Here is a 16791-nt window from a genome sequence, read left to right on the forward strand (position 1 = left end):
AAAATCTGTTTTCAAATACAGCATATGTCAGTGCAGGATTTCAGGTCACAAACCTTGGACACCATTATGGAATACACTTTGCAGAACTCTCCAGAATTACTCCGGAGGCACATAAAAAAAGGGAAGTGGAAGTCTTACCCTTGTGGTTCTTGGACGGTCTTGTTTTCCACTTTCTGTTCACATTCTTTTATCATAGAACTCAAAATAACCTAAGACACATAAGGAAGAGAGAGATACATGACATTTGACATTCTTCCTTTTACATTAATACTTCTTATGAAATCTACTCTGCAAATGATTCTGACATTAGCAGAACTGTTTAAAATGTTTCCCTGTTTTTTTTTCAAGTGCCTTTGAGTTCCAGTTATCTGATAATGCCTTGTGGTTAGAAACAACAAAAACGTTCAAAACAACTTAAAGAAGAAAACATTTTCCAAATAGTTACAGAAGTTCAAGACTCCCTCCTTTTACCTTAGGCTTTTAAAAACAAAGTTAAAGCACTCACTTCTGTGACACACTATATCTTTATTAACATTATGCATGAAAGAAAAAGCAAGAAAAGAAAAAAGTGTGATGGCATCCTAAGACAACCTCTTAATGGAAGGAAGTGCTAAAATCAACTCAGTATCATTCCACTGGTGCCTTCCAGAGTTCCTGTGACTCCTGGCTTTTTTCCTTTATTTAAGCAATTACAGTGCTAAAGGTTTCTGCAGAGTATTTAAGACTGAAAACACCTCCACACTGACATTTTTAGATTTCTCCAAAAATAAAGGAATGATTCCCAATAGTAGGCTTTAAAAAAAAAGAGTAAGAAAATCCTACAATTAATTCATGGGACAGGTAAATGCCTCCCTGCCCTGTTCACAACGGTACTGTTTTAAAACATTAAGACAAAAGCATTTGAAACATTTAGGCAAAAGAGTTAGAATGCAAAGTATGAAACTATAAATATATATATATACACACTGCATAAATGGAAAATTCCTCTGCTCACAGCTCAGAAAAAAGCTAAATATTTTTTTAAGACACTAAATTTAAAATCTAAAAGCTACAAGCAATTAAAATTAGTAGTGTCTTACCAAACCTGAATATATACAACAAAGGAAAAAACCTATTTCCAGTCTCTAAAATACAGGTCAGTCACTAATGGTTACTACCAACTGGTAACTATTTTTAAATGTATTTGTATACATTAAAATGCTGGTTTCTGTCAAGTCACTTTGGACATCTGCAGCACAACCATTAATTACGCTGATAAAATGTGGCCTGGTCTGCAGATCTGTGCCACTGCTCACTCTATTTCTCCACAAGTATTACTTCAGCATTTTGAAACATTTTAGGTAGCAGGTGTTACATACCCTTGAGTGTTTCAGAGAGTGGCAGTCAAACTGGACTATAGCTCTTCCTGCTAAATTTGCTGTCCTCCATTTACATAAAATGTTATACAAATACTTAATGCTCAAGAGTACAGAGGTACAAGAGAAATACATTCAGAATTCCAGAGAAAAAGAAAGCTTTTTGTTCTGTATCAAAAAAGCCCTGAAATTGTTAAGCACAGTCACCATACTTTTTGTTACTCAGCATTTCTACCTGTGCACTGGAGTTTCCCTACATTTTTGTACATCTATCTGAATCCAGATGTTCCAATATCAACAACATAAAGTCTTGATCAAAGGGGAGAATAATTCGTCAAGGACCCAGGATCATTTCAATAACACGATAGAGTTCCCATCCATTGCACAGCTCCTTCTGGGAAGGCTGTGTAATTCTTGGATGAAGTGGAGCAATTTTTCCCTCTTCCCCAAATTAATTTCTAAATTTCTACATTATGGCTTTGCATATACTGCTCAGAGCTATTCCCTTGGGTTCTCTTTATTCGGTCATAGGACTGATTATGAAATTGCATCTCCTTAGAGAGAGATATTTTAGAGTACTAACTATATTTAGGGACACTTAAGAGACTTAACATGCTTAAGTCTTATAAACAATACTGCAGTATATGGACTAAATATTTTTATCAAGTACTGACGCACTATCATGCAACCCAAATCCAGTTACTTTGAAAACCCATAGAAGGCAAGTGGAAAATGAGGAAGAAGGGACTTGACATTGAACTAGAGATGCTGGTAAAGTGCACAAGGTGAAATGTTTCTTTTAAAGATGAGAAGGTCTGACCTAAATGCCCAACTTACACTTTCATTTATACGAAAGAAAGGAAAACAAGTATGAAGTATGAGTGGTAAATGCTGCCTGATAGGACCACACAAGCCAATTCCACAATGTTACCCATTCCAAGATGAGCATAAACTCTGTACTGACACTAGAGCTAAGGCTCTGTAATTTAGAAAATGTGTGTTTGTGAAGTGATATGCCATTTGAATAAGGAATAACACCACAGTAGCCAAAATAATGAAAAAAGGCTTAGTTCTGTTTATGCAAATGTCTAATTATTTGAGCCAGTAAATGGCATTCATTTCAGAAAACATGATTTTAAGAGAGAAGGCTACCAAGACAGACACTAGAACTCACTGGGGCCTCAAAAGCCTCTATCATGATGCCTACAAACATCCTGTTGAAGCAGGAAGCTGATCAAGCACCAGATACCCATTTATACAAAAAAATGGATAAAAATTGTAAAGCCTGTAGTGAGTTTTCTAGCCCACTGGAGCAGGAGTAAATATTTTTAATTTTATATTTCTCTCTGGCTAAAAAAACAAAGCACTTGGCATTATGCCTGAAGTCACACACAGTAATGCAGAATGTGGTAATGGAGGATTGAGAGCTGTCTTTACTTACTGATTTATTTTTAATCCTATTCCAGTCCTCAAACTCAATCAAACCTCTTGTTCTAATTCAGGGCATCTTTTGAACTGTGTCTTTAAATCTTAGAAGTTACACTAACTACAAAAATGAAGTAGCAATATTTGTATCAGTGATCCCATTAGTGAAAGAAAATGAAACTTTTGCCTACTGCAGCTTTCAGACATATGCTTAAGACTTCCCAGTCCATCTTCCAGCTCTCTCTGAACACAGAGTACCTATCACTGCCACATCTCCAGTGCTGCTTGTGGTAAGGAAACACAATTCTGTTGCCTTTGAGTGATGCTCAGGTGACTACTGTTCCTTCCAACTCAGCCTCCTTGACTCAGATTCTTTCCTTTCAGGTTGAAAAGTTCTTCCAATAATATACAGAAAATAAGATTGATACTACAGGCTTTTAGATAGAAAATGTAACTGGAAGAAGAAACTTTGTTACTGAATATAAGAACTTAGGACTCCTAGAGAATACAGTAATCTCAATTCAGTCACTTTTGCAAACACATGGAAAATAAATTAATTTTCTCACATACAAAGTAAGTCATGAAAGTGCAGTATTAACCTTCAAAGACTACAACAATATTCCTCTGTACATTCCGATTAAATCTTTTCCTCCATTCCTTGAAAGGTCCATCCTGTTAAGATTTTCCCCAACATGCAACTAAATGACATCTCTTTGTTTCAATCTCTGTTAGTATTCAACCTCTTCAAGGACGTACCAAAAAAGTACATATAGCCAAGAATTTCAAGTTGCTCAAGTTGACTTCTGCTAACTTTTTTTGTTTTTTGCTGCTTTCTGTAAGCTCCCACTACCAGAGAAGATCTTGTTCACTCCCATGTTGTTGTCCTGTCTGCTTCTTTTAATCTGCTCTTTACAATTCACAGAATCACAGTGGCTGAGGTTGGAAAGGACCTCTGGAAGATCATCTGGTCCAACTCCTGCTCAAGCAGGGCCATCTGAAGCCAAATGCCCAGGAAGAACATGTCCAGATGGCTTTTGAGTATCCAAGCACGGAGACTCCACAATCTTTGGACAATGTGTGCCACTGCTCAGTCATTCTCACAATAAAAAAAAACCCCCAACTCTGCCCATGGTCTCTGCTCCTGTCACTGGGCACCACTGAGAATAGCCTGGATCTGTTCTCATTGGACCTTCTCTTCAGGTATTATCTGTACACTGATAAAATTCACCCAAGCCTTCTCTTCTCCAGGCTGAACAGGCCCAGCTCTCTCATTCTCTCCTGCAGCCCATCACTGGACTCTCTCCACTAATACCATGCTTCTGTACTGGGGAGCCCAAACTGGACACAGTACTCCAGATATGAAGTGTATCTCAGGTATTTTAGGACTCTACTTCCCTAATCCTTATAGTTTCTTTCCGGCACTGCACCAAGTTTCACCGGCATTTCCGCGGATATATTGTAGCCATTGATTTTAGTGTATCCTTTGTTTGATTACCTTAAGGACGGTAAAAATGTTTCCTTTTTCTTCAGTCTAGGAAGACCTGTGTTTTTACATGCATTTCTGACAATTGAGTATTTGTCTGCAGAGGTCCTCAGCTTCGAAATACATTTTACAAGATTTTACTGGTGTTGGAATCATGTGACCCTTATAAAAAAAACTCCTCAATGCCATGTTTTGATACCACTTAGGAGCAGCTCTCCTTAACTTCTGGTTTTAAATGCCATTACATTTCAACTTCTGCCACCTACATCTCATACTCAGTTAGTAAACAGAGCTGCTCACCTCATGCTCTGGAGAGAGATGTTCCATGTCAGTTCGTAAACACTTCAGTCCTGGTAAAAAGTGATTGACCATTAAATCCTCTGAAATAACTAAAATCCAGGTTGTTAAGGTATTATAAGGATTGCCTTCTGAAATTACACTTTTTTGTTTTCTGTCCTCTGATAACGTCCTTCTATGGAACACAAGGACAGTAGCAAAACTAAGAAAATGGAATAGCGTTTGACACTTCATGACTCATAAAAAGGAAAAAAGATCTTAAACATATTTAACATAATGTATTTCATACATCCATACAATTATTTTAATATTTTTTCTTGATTTATTGGTTAAGTTTAAGAGTTTTGTTTTTGCAGCTTTGTTTCTTAAAGGATCTATGGGGTTCCACTGTATGGGGTCTGGCTGAGCTGGAGTTCATGTTCTGCACAGCAGCCCTCAGTGCTGTGCTTTGCTCTGGTACCTAGAAAGGTGTTGAGAACACAGCAGTGCTTCGGCTTCGGCTGAGCAGTGCTGGCACAGCATCAGTGCTGTCTCTCAACATTCCCCCCATTAGCAAGCTGGGGATGGGCAAGATCTTGGGAGGGGACACAGCCTGGACAGCTGACCCAAACTGACCAGAGGGATGTTCCATACCATATGATGCCTGCTCAGATATAAAAACTAAGAGAAAGTAGGAACGGGGGCAGAGTCCATTTGTTATTATGATGTTTGTCTTCCAGAGCAACTGCTACATGTGCTGAAGCCCTAACTCCCAGGAAATAGCTGGACATTGCTTGCTGATGGAAAATAGAGAATAAATCTTCTGTTTTGCTTTGCTTCCGTGCATGGCTTATGCTCTATTAAACTGCCTTTATTTTGACCAACGAGGTTTTCCTCCATCTGATTTTCTCCCCCACCCTCACTCCATCCTGCTGAGGAGGGGAGTGGGAGTGGTTTGGTGGGCACCTGATGTCCAGCTAATCCATGATATTCACCATCTCTGAAAACCTCTCCCTTATGCTGAATAGATCATGTTTTACATCACAGATTCAAGGACAAACTTATTTATTTCCCAAATATTAAACTTCTCTCAGCACCAGAGAAAAAACAGCTAAACTTCCCCAGAAAAAAGGATACAACAACAGGAAAGAGCACTGTAGGATTCAAACAGGTGGGTAGCGATATCCAGTCTCTTCGAATCAACAGACTGCTGGTTGTTGACCAAGGCTAACTTGTGCAAGTGTGGAATAACAACTGGAAAAGTAAATACAGAAGTAAGTTGTGGTTCACAAGTACACACGTGGTACACAAGTAAGTTGTCTTCTTTCCACAGACTTGTTTAGCATTAAACAGGTGCTATGCAGCAACTGCAGGCACCTGAAACACACCAGCATGCATGAACTGCAAACAATTGCTTTTGATGGGATTGCCCTTGCACATTTAATGATTGACTCAAACTTGAAATAAAAATTTGTGGTAGCACCACCTAAAATAAAAAGATACCTTTGAGTATCTTTTTATTATTACCTTTGAAATAGTAACTGTTTACAGAAAAAAAAGGAAAACCCCTTCATATAACCAGCATACCTATTAGCTGCATCTTCCCATGAATGCAACTTACATTCATCTCTAAATCTGGGCTCAGCATTAGGTCCAACTCTTCCAAACGTTTTTATGATTTCTGTATGTAAAGAATATTGGTCTTGATACTGAGGGTCCTCCAGGAAAGATGCCAGCTGCATTTTTACTCTCTCCAGAAGCTTAAATATTTCCAGAGAAACAGAAAACACAAAAGAATGAAGATGCTAGAAATTGTTAAGATAGGTTCAGAGTATGTTTATAACCTTCCTTATTTCAAATGACAGATCTTGGATTTTTTTCTTATTTACAGATTTTTTTCTAGCAGATGTTCCAAGCTCATAAATGCACCTCTATGTTTTAAAGACTGTTTCCAGGGTTTTAATCTGATCTATCTTTTAACAACAGACAGGTGCTTCCATACAGCTGATCTTTCCTCCTGAGGTTTCCTTGAGTCTGATACTCTCTTTTGCACCTCCTATTACAGTTTCCCTCTTACTACTACTAAATACAGAGTTTTCCTGTTTAATTACAGCTTAAGTAATGGAGTTTTTTGTAATGTATCTCAATTAATAGGCTGAAAATGTTGTTGCAGAGGACAGAGATTCAAAAGTAACCATCACAAAATCAATGGAATTAAAAAGATTTCTTCAGCAAAAGGCTAGAAAACTGAAAATAAGATGACATAAGTATCTAATTTGCATTCAAAGTTGAAAAAGTAACATTTTATGATACATTTTGGAAGGTGCTATCACCTCTGTACTCTAAGGCTTATTATAATTAGTGCAATGGATACAGTAATTTCTGTGTGGTAGCAAAACAATATTCTTCCCAACTGATTATAGGCATGCATTCCAAGCTACAAAATTCTAACTTTTCCATCTTCCAAGTACGTGTGAGTCATCACTGACTTGACTCACATTACTCACATTTCCTCAAACACATTCTTTTAGAATGTGTTGAAATTACGGGAAGAATGCAAGCTCTGCAAAAAGCTGCAAGGACTTACAGAAGCAATTGGATTGCACAGTTGTTATATGAAACAAAATCCAGCTTTCTACTGCTTACAGCAGAATCCTGAGTATCTTCAGAATTCTTATCTTTTACCATAGTATCATCATTTAAAAAACAAGAAGGAATTGCATCTCTACATTATCTTCAAGGAATACTTTGGTAATGTCATTATGTCTTTCAGTGCCATCTCAGACACCAAGGGCTAAACCAGCAGATATGAATGGAACAACAAGAGTCTTGTGCTCTTCTAAAGTACTGGGGAGCCAAGCAGGATATCCTAAAGCATCTAAAATAGTACAAGATACTTATGCAGACGTTTTTGGTCACCATTTTAAAATAGAACTATTTCATTTGGAAATAACTGAGTTAGATTTCACAACTGTACTGGAGAAGGTTTTAAAAAAACATTCTGAGCATGGGATTTACCATCTTCTAGCACAGGCCTCCCCTCTACTTATCTGTCTCTGTTTGTTTATGTTTGTTTGAGATTTAGAAGGAAATGTTTTTGTTAGTTATGAGGGTTGGTTTGTCTAAAAAAAAAAAAAAAAAAAAAGGCCATTGCAAAACCAGAAAACATTTTGGAAGAGAATATGACAACAAAAGAAAGAAAGAATTTATGAGTTGCCCTTTCTTTTACTCTGGATTTATATAAAAGTCATCCACTTCTTATGCTACAAGAACACAGGTGGCAACAGGCATCTTACCTCTCTCTGAGTAACAGTTTCCATGATGGTCCCAAAAGCAGGGATTGTAGCAATCCTTACTGAACTACAATGGAAGAGCAGTCTTTAAGATGTATTCAACACCAGGAACAAAATTACTTAGAGCAAAATTTAAAAATTAGTACTTTTAAGTTACATTAGTTTCTAGCAATGACAAAAAAAAAAAAAAAAAAGCAGACCAGGAAAAAGACAGGATTAACTCAAGGTCTCAGTCTGACACTCACAATTCAGGATCACTGGACAAGGTAACAAGGGCCGGAGCAACCCGCTTGTCAACTAATGCTTCACTCATGCCTCGAAGAGTCAGCTGTAAACCAGTCAACATGCAATAAAAAACGCTTTGGTAAACTTGAAGAACTGGGTTAGCTGTGACTGAGGATGGGCAGGCAGACTCTTGGGGTTGTTCTTGGTTTAGTCACCCACACAAGACTTTAAAGCCACTAAGACTCTACTCATGCTGTAGCATCTGTTAGTAACAAGTTGTTAGTGAGATTAGCAAAGCATCCCTCTTTAGCTTGAAAGAAATACCGCATCAGAATGTCCAGGAAATGAAGTGCCACAGTTGTCTATCAGAAATGAGATGCAGCCAAAACTACTTTGCATTTCATTAATGCAGATGATACTTAATTTTGCAGCAGCAAAGCTGATAACATTAGTGAATAATAGTATCCAGCTTTCTGCTAGAAATGATGTAAGCAAATTTGAAAACTGACAACATGGTTAAATATAGAAAACCAAAACAAAAATTAAATTACATGGATTTAAGTTTTCTATTTAAAGTTTCTTCAGCATTTTTATACAGTTTAATTCCAGGTGTTGCAGTAAACCTTTTTATTTAGAAATAAGTGACTTAAAGGTTACTTTCCTTTAAAAGTAATTCAATTTTTGTTCAGCTAGATTAAGAGACATAACTGATGGTTATTTCTTTCTATGTATTAAGAGGGATGCTAGATATATAAGACAGGGAACTTACATTTCAGGGTCACTGGAGAGAGTAATGAGAGCAGGAACAACTCTCTGAGCTACCAGAGTTTCATGTACCCCCTTCACCAACAGCTGAATGGTCGGAGCAGGGGGGTATCACAGGTGATGCACGGAAAGAGCGAGCACAGTATCATGGGAAGAAGAACGGCACAACCAAGAGAGAGAAAGAAAAAACACAAAAAGCAAACCAAAATTAGAAGCTAAGCAAATATTGCTACACTAGAGCTTCATAAATGCAAAGGAGTGAAGAAAGCTAAAGTGGTCTGGCAATCAGCACAAACATGACAAATTCAACAATACAATGTTTTCTCTATTTTCAGATATTTTAAAACTTGAACTCAACCCTTTAGCAAGTAACTGCATGTCTTTATTTCAGATACTAATGTAATTATGTATTACAGTTATAAATAAAGTTATGCATAATTAAGTACTAAAGCAATGTCAATTTGAATTTGACAATTTCATGTAAATGCTGTTCCTAACTCAATACAACAGCATTTATCATAGTGGGTGGCTGTCACATGCAATATGGAAGTCTTGACTAGGCCAGATGTGTGTAGATTTCCCCACACTGAGTGCTACCTTTCACACCTTTTACAACATGACAAACAGCACCTTCCCAGATGCCAAAAAGGTTTCCTGAAAGTCATTCAGGACTACTAGATACTTAACTACCATCCAAGCAGTATGCATGCTGGTCTATGCAGGCAGAAAATGGAGAACCCTTAAATTATCCATGAAGTGTATTTCCTCAAGTCTTTTTGCAAACTAAGAGATATATTTGTTGCAGTGCATCCCAAATGTTTAAAGCTTGAAATCACAGTAAAATTCATTATCCCTGAACACAACAAAGTTGTTTGAATCCAGATGTTCCCAGGCGATTTTTTTACATTACCTATGTAGCTATACACAAGCATTTGCTGCATATATTGCAGATGCCCTTTACATGCTTTATTCCTATGAAAACCTACTAATTTTCAAAAATGTCAAGCTGCAAATTTTTTTCATATTCAACAAAATGGTGGGTTTTGTATTAATCAATAAAAAGAGGAAAGATTAAATATTTACATTTTGTGTCTCATGTAAGGAAGTCTGCATGTATTTGCTGGTTTTAGGAGATAAATACAAAAAGCTTATCAGTTAGTTCACATGAGAAATATGAAATGTCTTTTTAATATTTAGCTATAGTCTAATTACTCATATTGCATAATGAACACAAATTAAATTCTAATATCTTCCCCTGGGAAAAGTGGTAGCTGTCAGTATATCAGCACCAAAACCAGGCATTATTTACATCCTCTAACTAGAGAAGATTTTACATTCAGCTATTTGTTAGAGCATTCCTGCTTTACCAACTCTGAATTTAAACCAAATTAAGTTGTGAAAGATTGGAAGGAACCTGACTTTGCAGAAGCTTCCATATAAAGCAGTCATTCTTATTAAGCAACATTTGTGTGTGCCTGTATGTGAATGCATGCATGAGTGCACACAGACATAGAACAGAGTGTGGCCTCACAGACAATAACTGGAGAAGGAAGAATGGGGAGAAGCAGAGTAAAAACATAAGACACTGTTGCTGCAAAGCACCTGGAGGAGCAAAATTGCAACATCCTATACTTGTTATTCAGAAAGTATTAGGATGTCAGTTCAACTACAACATTTTAACATTAATACATTTCACAATTATTTACACTGGCAAGAACTCCAAGTGCCAATCTGTTGAGTTCAGGGGCTACTCTTCAAACAGCTCTTAAGGACATAGCTCGTTGTTTGCTTGTGATGGTTTTACTCTCATATACAGCTTTACTTATTTTCACATTTATTAAAATAGAGAATGCTTATAATTTTCAATCCTGGACAAACAGGGACTTGAGTTTTCTTTACCAACCTTCATTTTGAGAAAAGCCTAGCAGTTATACAGTGCTTTGAAAAAAAAAAAAAACCGAACACTTGGGATTTGTATAATTAGCAAATAATGTAGAATGATCTCAGCTTCATTCCCTTCTGGTCTGCCACATTTCTAAGTATGGTAAAGCATGATAAACAGATGCGTTCCATCATACAGAAAGTAAAACATGCTTTATAATACAAGTGTCATTCTGAAGATGTGTGCCTAGCCCTGAACCCAAACAGACCAGCAAAGCTTATGTATAACTCAACTACGTGCTTCACGTTCAAACCAGAGCAATCAAATCTGTTTGTATCAGCATTCAAATGGAAACTACTGACCAAAAACATTAATACAGAAGCAACAGGAACAGCTGGATGAGCAAAGCCATGTAGCAGCACGTAAGGTTAGAGTGAGACAGACAATGTAAATTTTTATCTTGTTTTGATTCCTCTAAATCATTACTTACGCATACTAGAGCTTAAAAACGGTAGCACAAAGCCTCCTGCCCCAAAGGAGCAAAGGAGTAGAAAGGCCCCACATACTTCTGTGTCCTTCCAACCCTTAAAAGACTGTAAAGGTTTGGCAAAGCAGTTGGGCCTGCACTCTCCGTGCTGCTCAGAATCTTAACTGTTCTCATATAGCTGTCCTGCAGGTTACATACTCTTCATTGTATTATCTAATCATAAATGGGCTTTGCCATTCAGCAGCCTCTGAGTGATGGAATCTTCCAGCAGTGAAACCAACTATTTACATAAAATTTACATAATGCCATGTATAAATACATATGCTATGGATATCCAGGAAATGGCAATATGCTACTATTTTCAAGTAAGAAAAGCATCTAAAAGAAAGCTGCCTAGGCTTTAGTAAAAATTGAAGTATGCTAAGAAACAAGATATGAAATAGCATGCATAGACTGCTTAAAAATAATCAACATGCAGCTGAATTTGAAAAGGAGCTGCAACAAAGACAACAGCCTGTTGTAACTGAGGTCTTTCACATGTTTGGCTGATGTTTATTAGGGAAAAAAAGCTTATTATTACAAATATGATATAAAAATTGCTTTTGTGAGATGGAAACTATGCAAATACATTTTAAGGGTGTCCAAAAATTGCCATCTCCTTTTTAAAAGTAGGGGCAAAAAAAAACCCCAGAAAAAAAGGACCTTGTTGGATGTTTTTAACTGAAGTCTAAGGATGGAGCTTGCTGTGGTTGTTTACTGTTCTCTCTGCTCTGACTTGCAGAGTGCCAGTAAAGAAAGTCAATGGGTAAGTTAAGTGCTCTTTTTTTCTGAGGCGGACTTGAGATTCATTTTTGCAAATGGATACAAGATGTCAGGTTCAGCTAGAGGTCCCCTGCAGAGCTATCCAAACGAGTCAATGTAGACGAAATGCACAAAAAAAGAGAGAAGGAGAAAGTAATGGTGATTAGAATATATGTTTCTAACATGCAGAGGACAAACAGTTCTCCTTGTTCAGCCAATGGAGTACATCCCGGAGTTTTTGCATATGCCTTTTAAAATGAACATGTGATGAAACAAAGGCATGATGTGAAAATAAAAACAAACTTATTAGGTATATGTTTGAGTCTTTATTCTGACCAAAATTTATAGATGTTAAGGGAAAGACAAAGCTGTCATTATGAAGCAAGTAAAGTAACTGTAAATTCTTTAGAATTCTTTTAATTTTTACAAAAAATACAAAGTTGGTTACGTGTGCGTCTTCACCACCATATCTGGTACAAAGAAAACTAGTTTGAATTACAATGTAAGTGCATTGTATGAGCATACACAAGACCTACTGCAAATGGTAAGTTGTATATTAGACTACTGATGATGTGTTGTATAGCAAAAGTAAAGTTAAAACTCAGAGATGCTTATGTTCAACTACAGACCTATAGAAAGATGTGCTGTTGAACAGAGAACACATACAGAAACAACTGAACAACAACCTCCTGCTCCATCACACAGTACACAGCTTATTTCTTTGTAATTATTAAGAATGTAGCAACATTGTCTGATTGATCCCTGTTTTAAAAAATAAATTCTAGTTTTAAAAAGGTGAAAAAAAGTTTGGATAACACTTACCTCAAACATTCTAGCAGCTGTACATCGAACAAGAGCAGAAGTATGGACAACCCCATACCATAAAACAGTTAATAGCAGCTCATGATAAGCTGGGTTTGCACTAGAAGAAAACAGTTGGGTAATTGATCAAACAAAAATACTCCCAAGCCCTAGATATGTTCTTTACCTAAAAAATGCAGTCTTAAGAATTCCTTGTTCAACAAATCTAAAACTCCAGCACTTATCCATTCTGAAGGATACGAAATACTTATCTCATTCTGAAGGACTTGCAATGTGTTGCAGTCTAGAAAATATGCTGCATTTTTAAGTTAATTAAAAAAACCCCAAGCCCAACTTCAAGACCATAATTTTCAATGAATTATTATACTGAATACAAATACATATCTAGAACAAATGAAAATAGTATGGTAAATACAAAATTAATTTCCATTCTCAGTGAGTTATTTTTGTGGAAAATTTTTCTTTGGGTTTTGATGTTCCTATTTTACACTTTAGGTTTGTTTTTTTTTAACTGCTACATTTTTAACCTAGAAATTACATTTACACCAGGGGAAAAAAGCAAGTACACCCTTTATTCACCCAAAGCATCACAGTTATTTAAAATTACAAACACATTAGCAGCTTTTAATAAAAGCTTCTAATCTATTTAGATGTAGTCAACCCCAAGGTATATTCTTTACCCTAGTTCCACAAAGGAAGCTTTCAGGCTATCCAGAGGAGCATGGGACAGTGAAAGCATGGTCATTACATCTTCTAGGAATCCAACTAACAGCTTGCGGTCTTCTTCCTGAAAGAAGGGAAGAAAGCAGTACAGTGGTGAATGTGCTGGAAGGACTGCTGAGGTTCTGATGACAACCAACAGCTACAGAGTCAACAAACTATGAAAAAGAACAAACGAGGTTAAGCATTTAACAATTTTCATAGGAACTTCAAAAATGTGGTTGAAGAACAAGAGCCTTTCAAAGCAAACACACAAAGAGATTGTGTTCCATCAACTAAGCACATACTCGTGCATAAATTGTTTTGCTAAAGAAACTTTAAGAACAGTACTTAAGCACATTTATGACTCCTGAAGGTTTATAATTGGTCACAATCCACTAAAAATTTGTAGGATTATGAAGAATTTATTTTTTTCCTGTAAGGCATGTATATACTAGAACCTGACTGATCATTGCTGGAGGATTAGGTAATATTTATAGTGTGTTTGTTTCAGTACCACGTAACACTAAAATTTTAAGACTGCAAGTAGGCCCCAAAAGGCAATTTATCTGTTTCAGTAAATTTTGCACAATGTTGTCTGCAAAGTTCACAATTAAATGGCTGAGAACCCAGTTCAGGAATAACATTAATAGAGTTTTGACAGAGGGACATGGTAACAACATGATCTAAATGTGCATCACCATCCAACTAGAAAACTTTGCTTGTAAATGTATTTACAGCTGCCCATTCATCTACCTGTCTTCAAAGCACAAGAACAGTAAGTTTTCAAAGAACACAGTAATGTATAGATATTTTTTTTAAAATAAATTTTTCACACCATTCTATATGTAACAAGGAAACAGAAACTCAAACCTACCTGAATATAACATGTAAGGACCCCTGTTGCATAGATGGGAACCGTGGCTTTTGTTAGCACTCCATTACCTGCTGTGGAATCTAATGAAACACAGTGAAGAGTTTAGGTTTTATACATACATATGAGTATAAAATATATATATCATATATAGTAGACTTACATATGTGTATTTAAGTATTATATTTAACCACCTTTTTATATATACACCAATTTGCTAAAATATTGCTATTTGGATTTGAGATTTTTTTTACCTTACATACAATCTACAACTTCAGAGTGTTCCATTCAGATTAAGACTAGATTTTTCAACATTTCACAAAGATAACAAATTTGAGAACTGCAGCCTAAAAATATTATTTGAACAAGAAAGTGAAAGTTTTTTTCCTGTTGCAGTTAAGATCAATTCGTTTGAGTAAAAAGCTACTTACCTATGTTTTCCTCAGACAGTCTTAAGATTTCCTGGAACTGTGGTTTTACCTATGCAAAGGATGATGAATCCCATGTAAGAAAACTTGTCACCAGTGTCAATTAACTTAGAAAAATAAAAGAATTGCAAAACAAAGCAAACTAAAATTTAAACCCCCCCCCAAAACCCAAACCAAAACAACAATAATTTCCTCTCTGGAGGCAGCACATACTGCTAACACTTCTATAAATTTATCTTTAGGTAATCCTCTCATGTTTGACAATTTCCCTTGAAAGTATTTTCTAATTATATTCAGAAGTTATTTTATTGATATCTATTACATAATTCCTTGATAAAAATGTTTAGATATCACCTACAGAAAATATTTCAGGCTGGGAAGGCATCGATTTTAAATCTTTTAATCAAGTAAGGCTGGAGTACTTATGCACACCACAAAGAGTGGGCAGTATGCTGCTCTGAAGAAAGAAAGTTGTTAAATAACCAGAATTAAAATGATCTCTCCTACTCTCTCTGTCATTCACAAAGGAAATATGAAGAATAAGAAAGTTAAAAAAAAAAAATTGTCCCTGGTTGGGCAAGATGAGAAGGCCATTCCAAAATGACCAAAACCAAAATAGGACACAAACAGAGCTCTAAAAATAGCAGGTTTAAATGTACTTATAGAAAAGCATCAGTGTGACGTGAAAATACAAATGGTCACAAAGTGGGGGTGTTCTGACATACTGTAAATATAGAGAATATGTGTTATCAAGGTACTATTTATGTAGAATATTTAAGGTAATATCTTACCTTAGTGTTTGTAAAAATTTTCCCAAATGTCCTACAAAGTCTCCAGAAAAATCTAGAGAATTCATGGACACAGGCAGTTGATGCTACATTGATCTTGCCAACTACTTCTATAAGCTGTGGTAGCCTAAAAATCAGGAAATGAAAGGATAGTAAATCCTACTCTGATTTTTTGCTTTTGTCCATTTACATTTGTATAGATCTACTGCTTATATTAATAAATACATGCACACACAGAGCACTACTGGTTCTAGTAAAACTAACTACGTTCTGTACAATTCCTGACCTGTGAAGAAAGCAAGAGTTTAAGTGCCAGAAAAGTCTGACCCATATTTTCAAAGATCTGTTGCTATCATGAGATAGTCAGAATACAAAAATCTTTACTTCACAAGAGAACTATACCAATGCAAAAATAAAAGAAACAAGTTTTCAGTGAAAACAGTTACCTACATGTTCTGCTAGACTTGATATTTTCTGAATAAAATCAAAGTCAATTCAGCATGAAAATTAGAACTCCTAAAATAATTTCAAAGTTTCCTCTTTAGTAATTCTCATTTTTAGCACTCTTATATTCAGTAATTGTTAAACGTGACCATGCTTAAGAGCTATTAACTTTGACACATTTTAAAATTAGGTATCCTAAGACACAAATTAACTCACAGCTGATTCACTACCCATAACAGAGTCTCCCAGCCTGTGGTGCCCTCATGTTCTAGCTGATGGTCGTACAGTTGCAACAACACCGCCAGTTGTTCGCGGCTTCCAATTATGATGGCGACGTCCTGAAGAGGCGACACGGGTCGGGGAAACCTAGTGACTGTAACAGCACAGACCAAGCAACCATGAAGGAAAGAAGATGAAAAGACCATGAAGGCGATGTCAGAAACAACAGCTAAGAAACTGTGAAACTCATTAAGTGCCTTCTCTATAAGGTTATCAATTTGCTTGTTAAAAGTCAGTGAGTTAAAATCATCTCTGAAGAGATTATGTAACCCTCAGTTAAAAAGAGAAAATACCAATAGAGGGAGGTTATGTTATTATTATACCCAGCACAGTCTGACCAAGGTCAAACTCTGCCTGACCAACCTAGTGGCCCTCTGTGATGGAGAGACTACATCTGCGGACAGGGAAGAGCTATAGATGTCACCTGTCTGGACCGCTGTAAGGCCTTTGACAGTCTCCCAAAAC

The 16791-nt window shown here is 36.4% G+C and overlaps 1 protein-coding gene across 2 annotated transcripts in view; it reads right to left on the reverse strand.

The window, feature by feature from the left end:
• Positions 1-16791, reverse strand: part of RELCH (RAB11 binding and LisH domain, coiled-coil and HEAT repeat containing) — a 76573-nt gene that overhangs the window by 5699 nt on the left and 54083 nt on the right. The window contains exons 17-28 of one of the 2 annotated variants that reach the window (XM_082296494.1): positions 16264-16420; positions 15607-15730; positions 14819-14867; positions 14391-14470; positions 13495-13601; positions 12815-12914; positions 8827-8909; positions 7836-7899; positions 6161-6299; positions 5677-5793; positions 4564-4652; positions 139-209 (exon numbers count right to left, since the gene is read on the reverse strand). In XM_082296494.1, coding sequence (XP_082152620.1) covers positions 139-209; positions 4564-4652; positions 5677-5793; positions 6161-6299; positions 7836-7899; positions 8827-8909; positions 12815-12914; positions 13495-13601; positions 14391-14470; positions 14819-14867; positions 15607-15730; positions 16264-16420 — 1180 coding nt within the window. Of the gene's footprint in view, positions 1-138; positions 210-4563; positions 4653-5676; positions 5794-6160; positions 6300-7835; positions 7900-8826; positions 8910-11954; positions 12092-12814; positions 12915-13494; positions 13602-14390; positions 14471-14818; positions 14868-15606; positions 15731-16263; positions 16421-16791 lie in introns of those variants that run through there. The other variant, XM_082296495.1, reaches the window with a different exon arrangement.

This window comes from Coloeus monedula, assembly GCF_965178545.1.
Source record: "Coloeus monedula genome assembly, chromosome: 1".
Taxonomy (NCBI): Eukaryota; Metazoa; Chordata; class Aves; order Passeriformes; family Corvidae; genus Coloeus; species Coloeus monedula.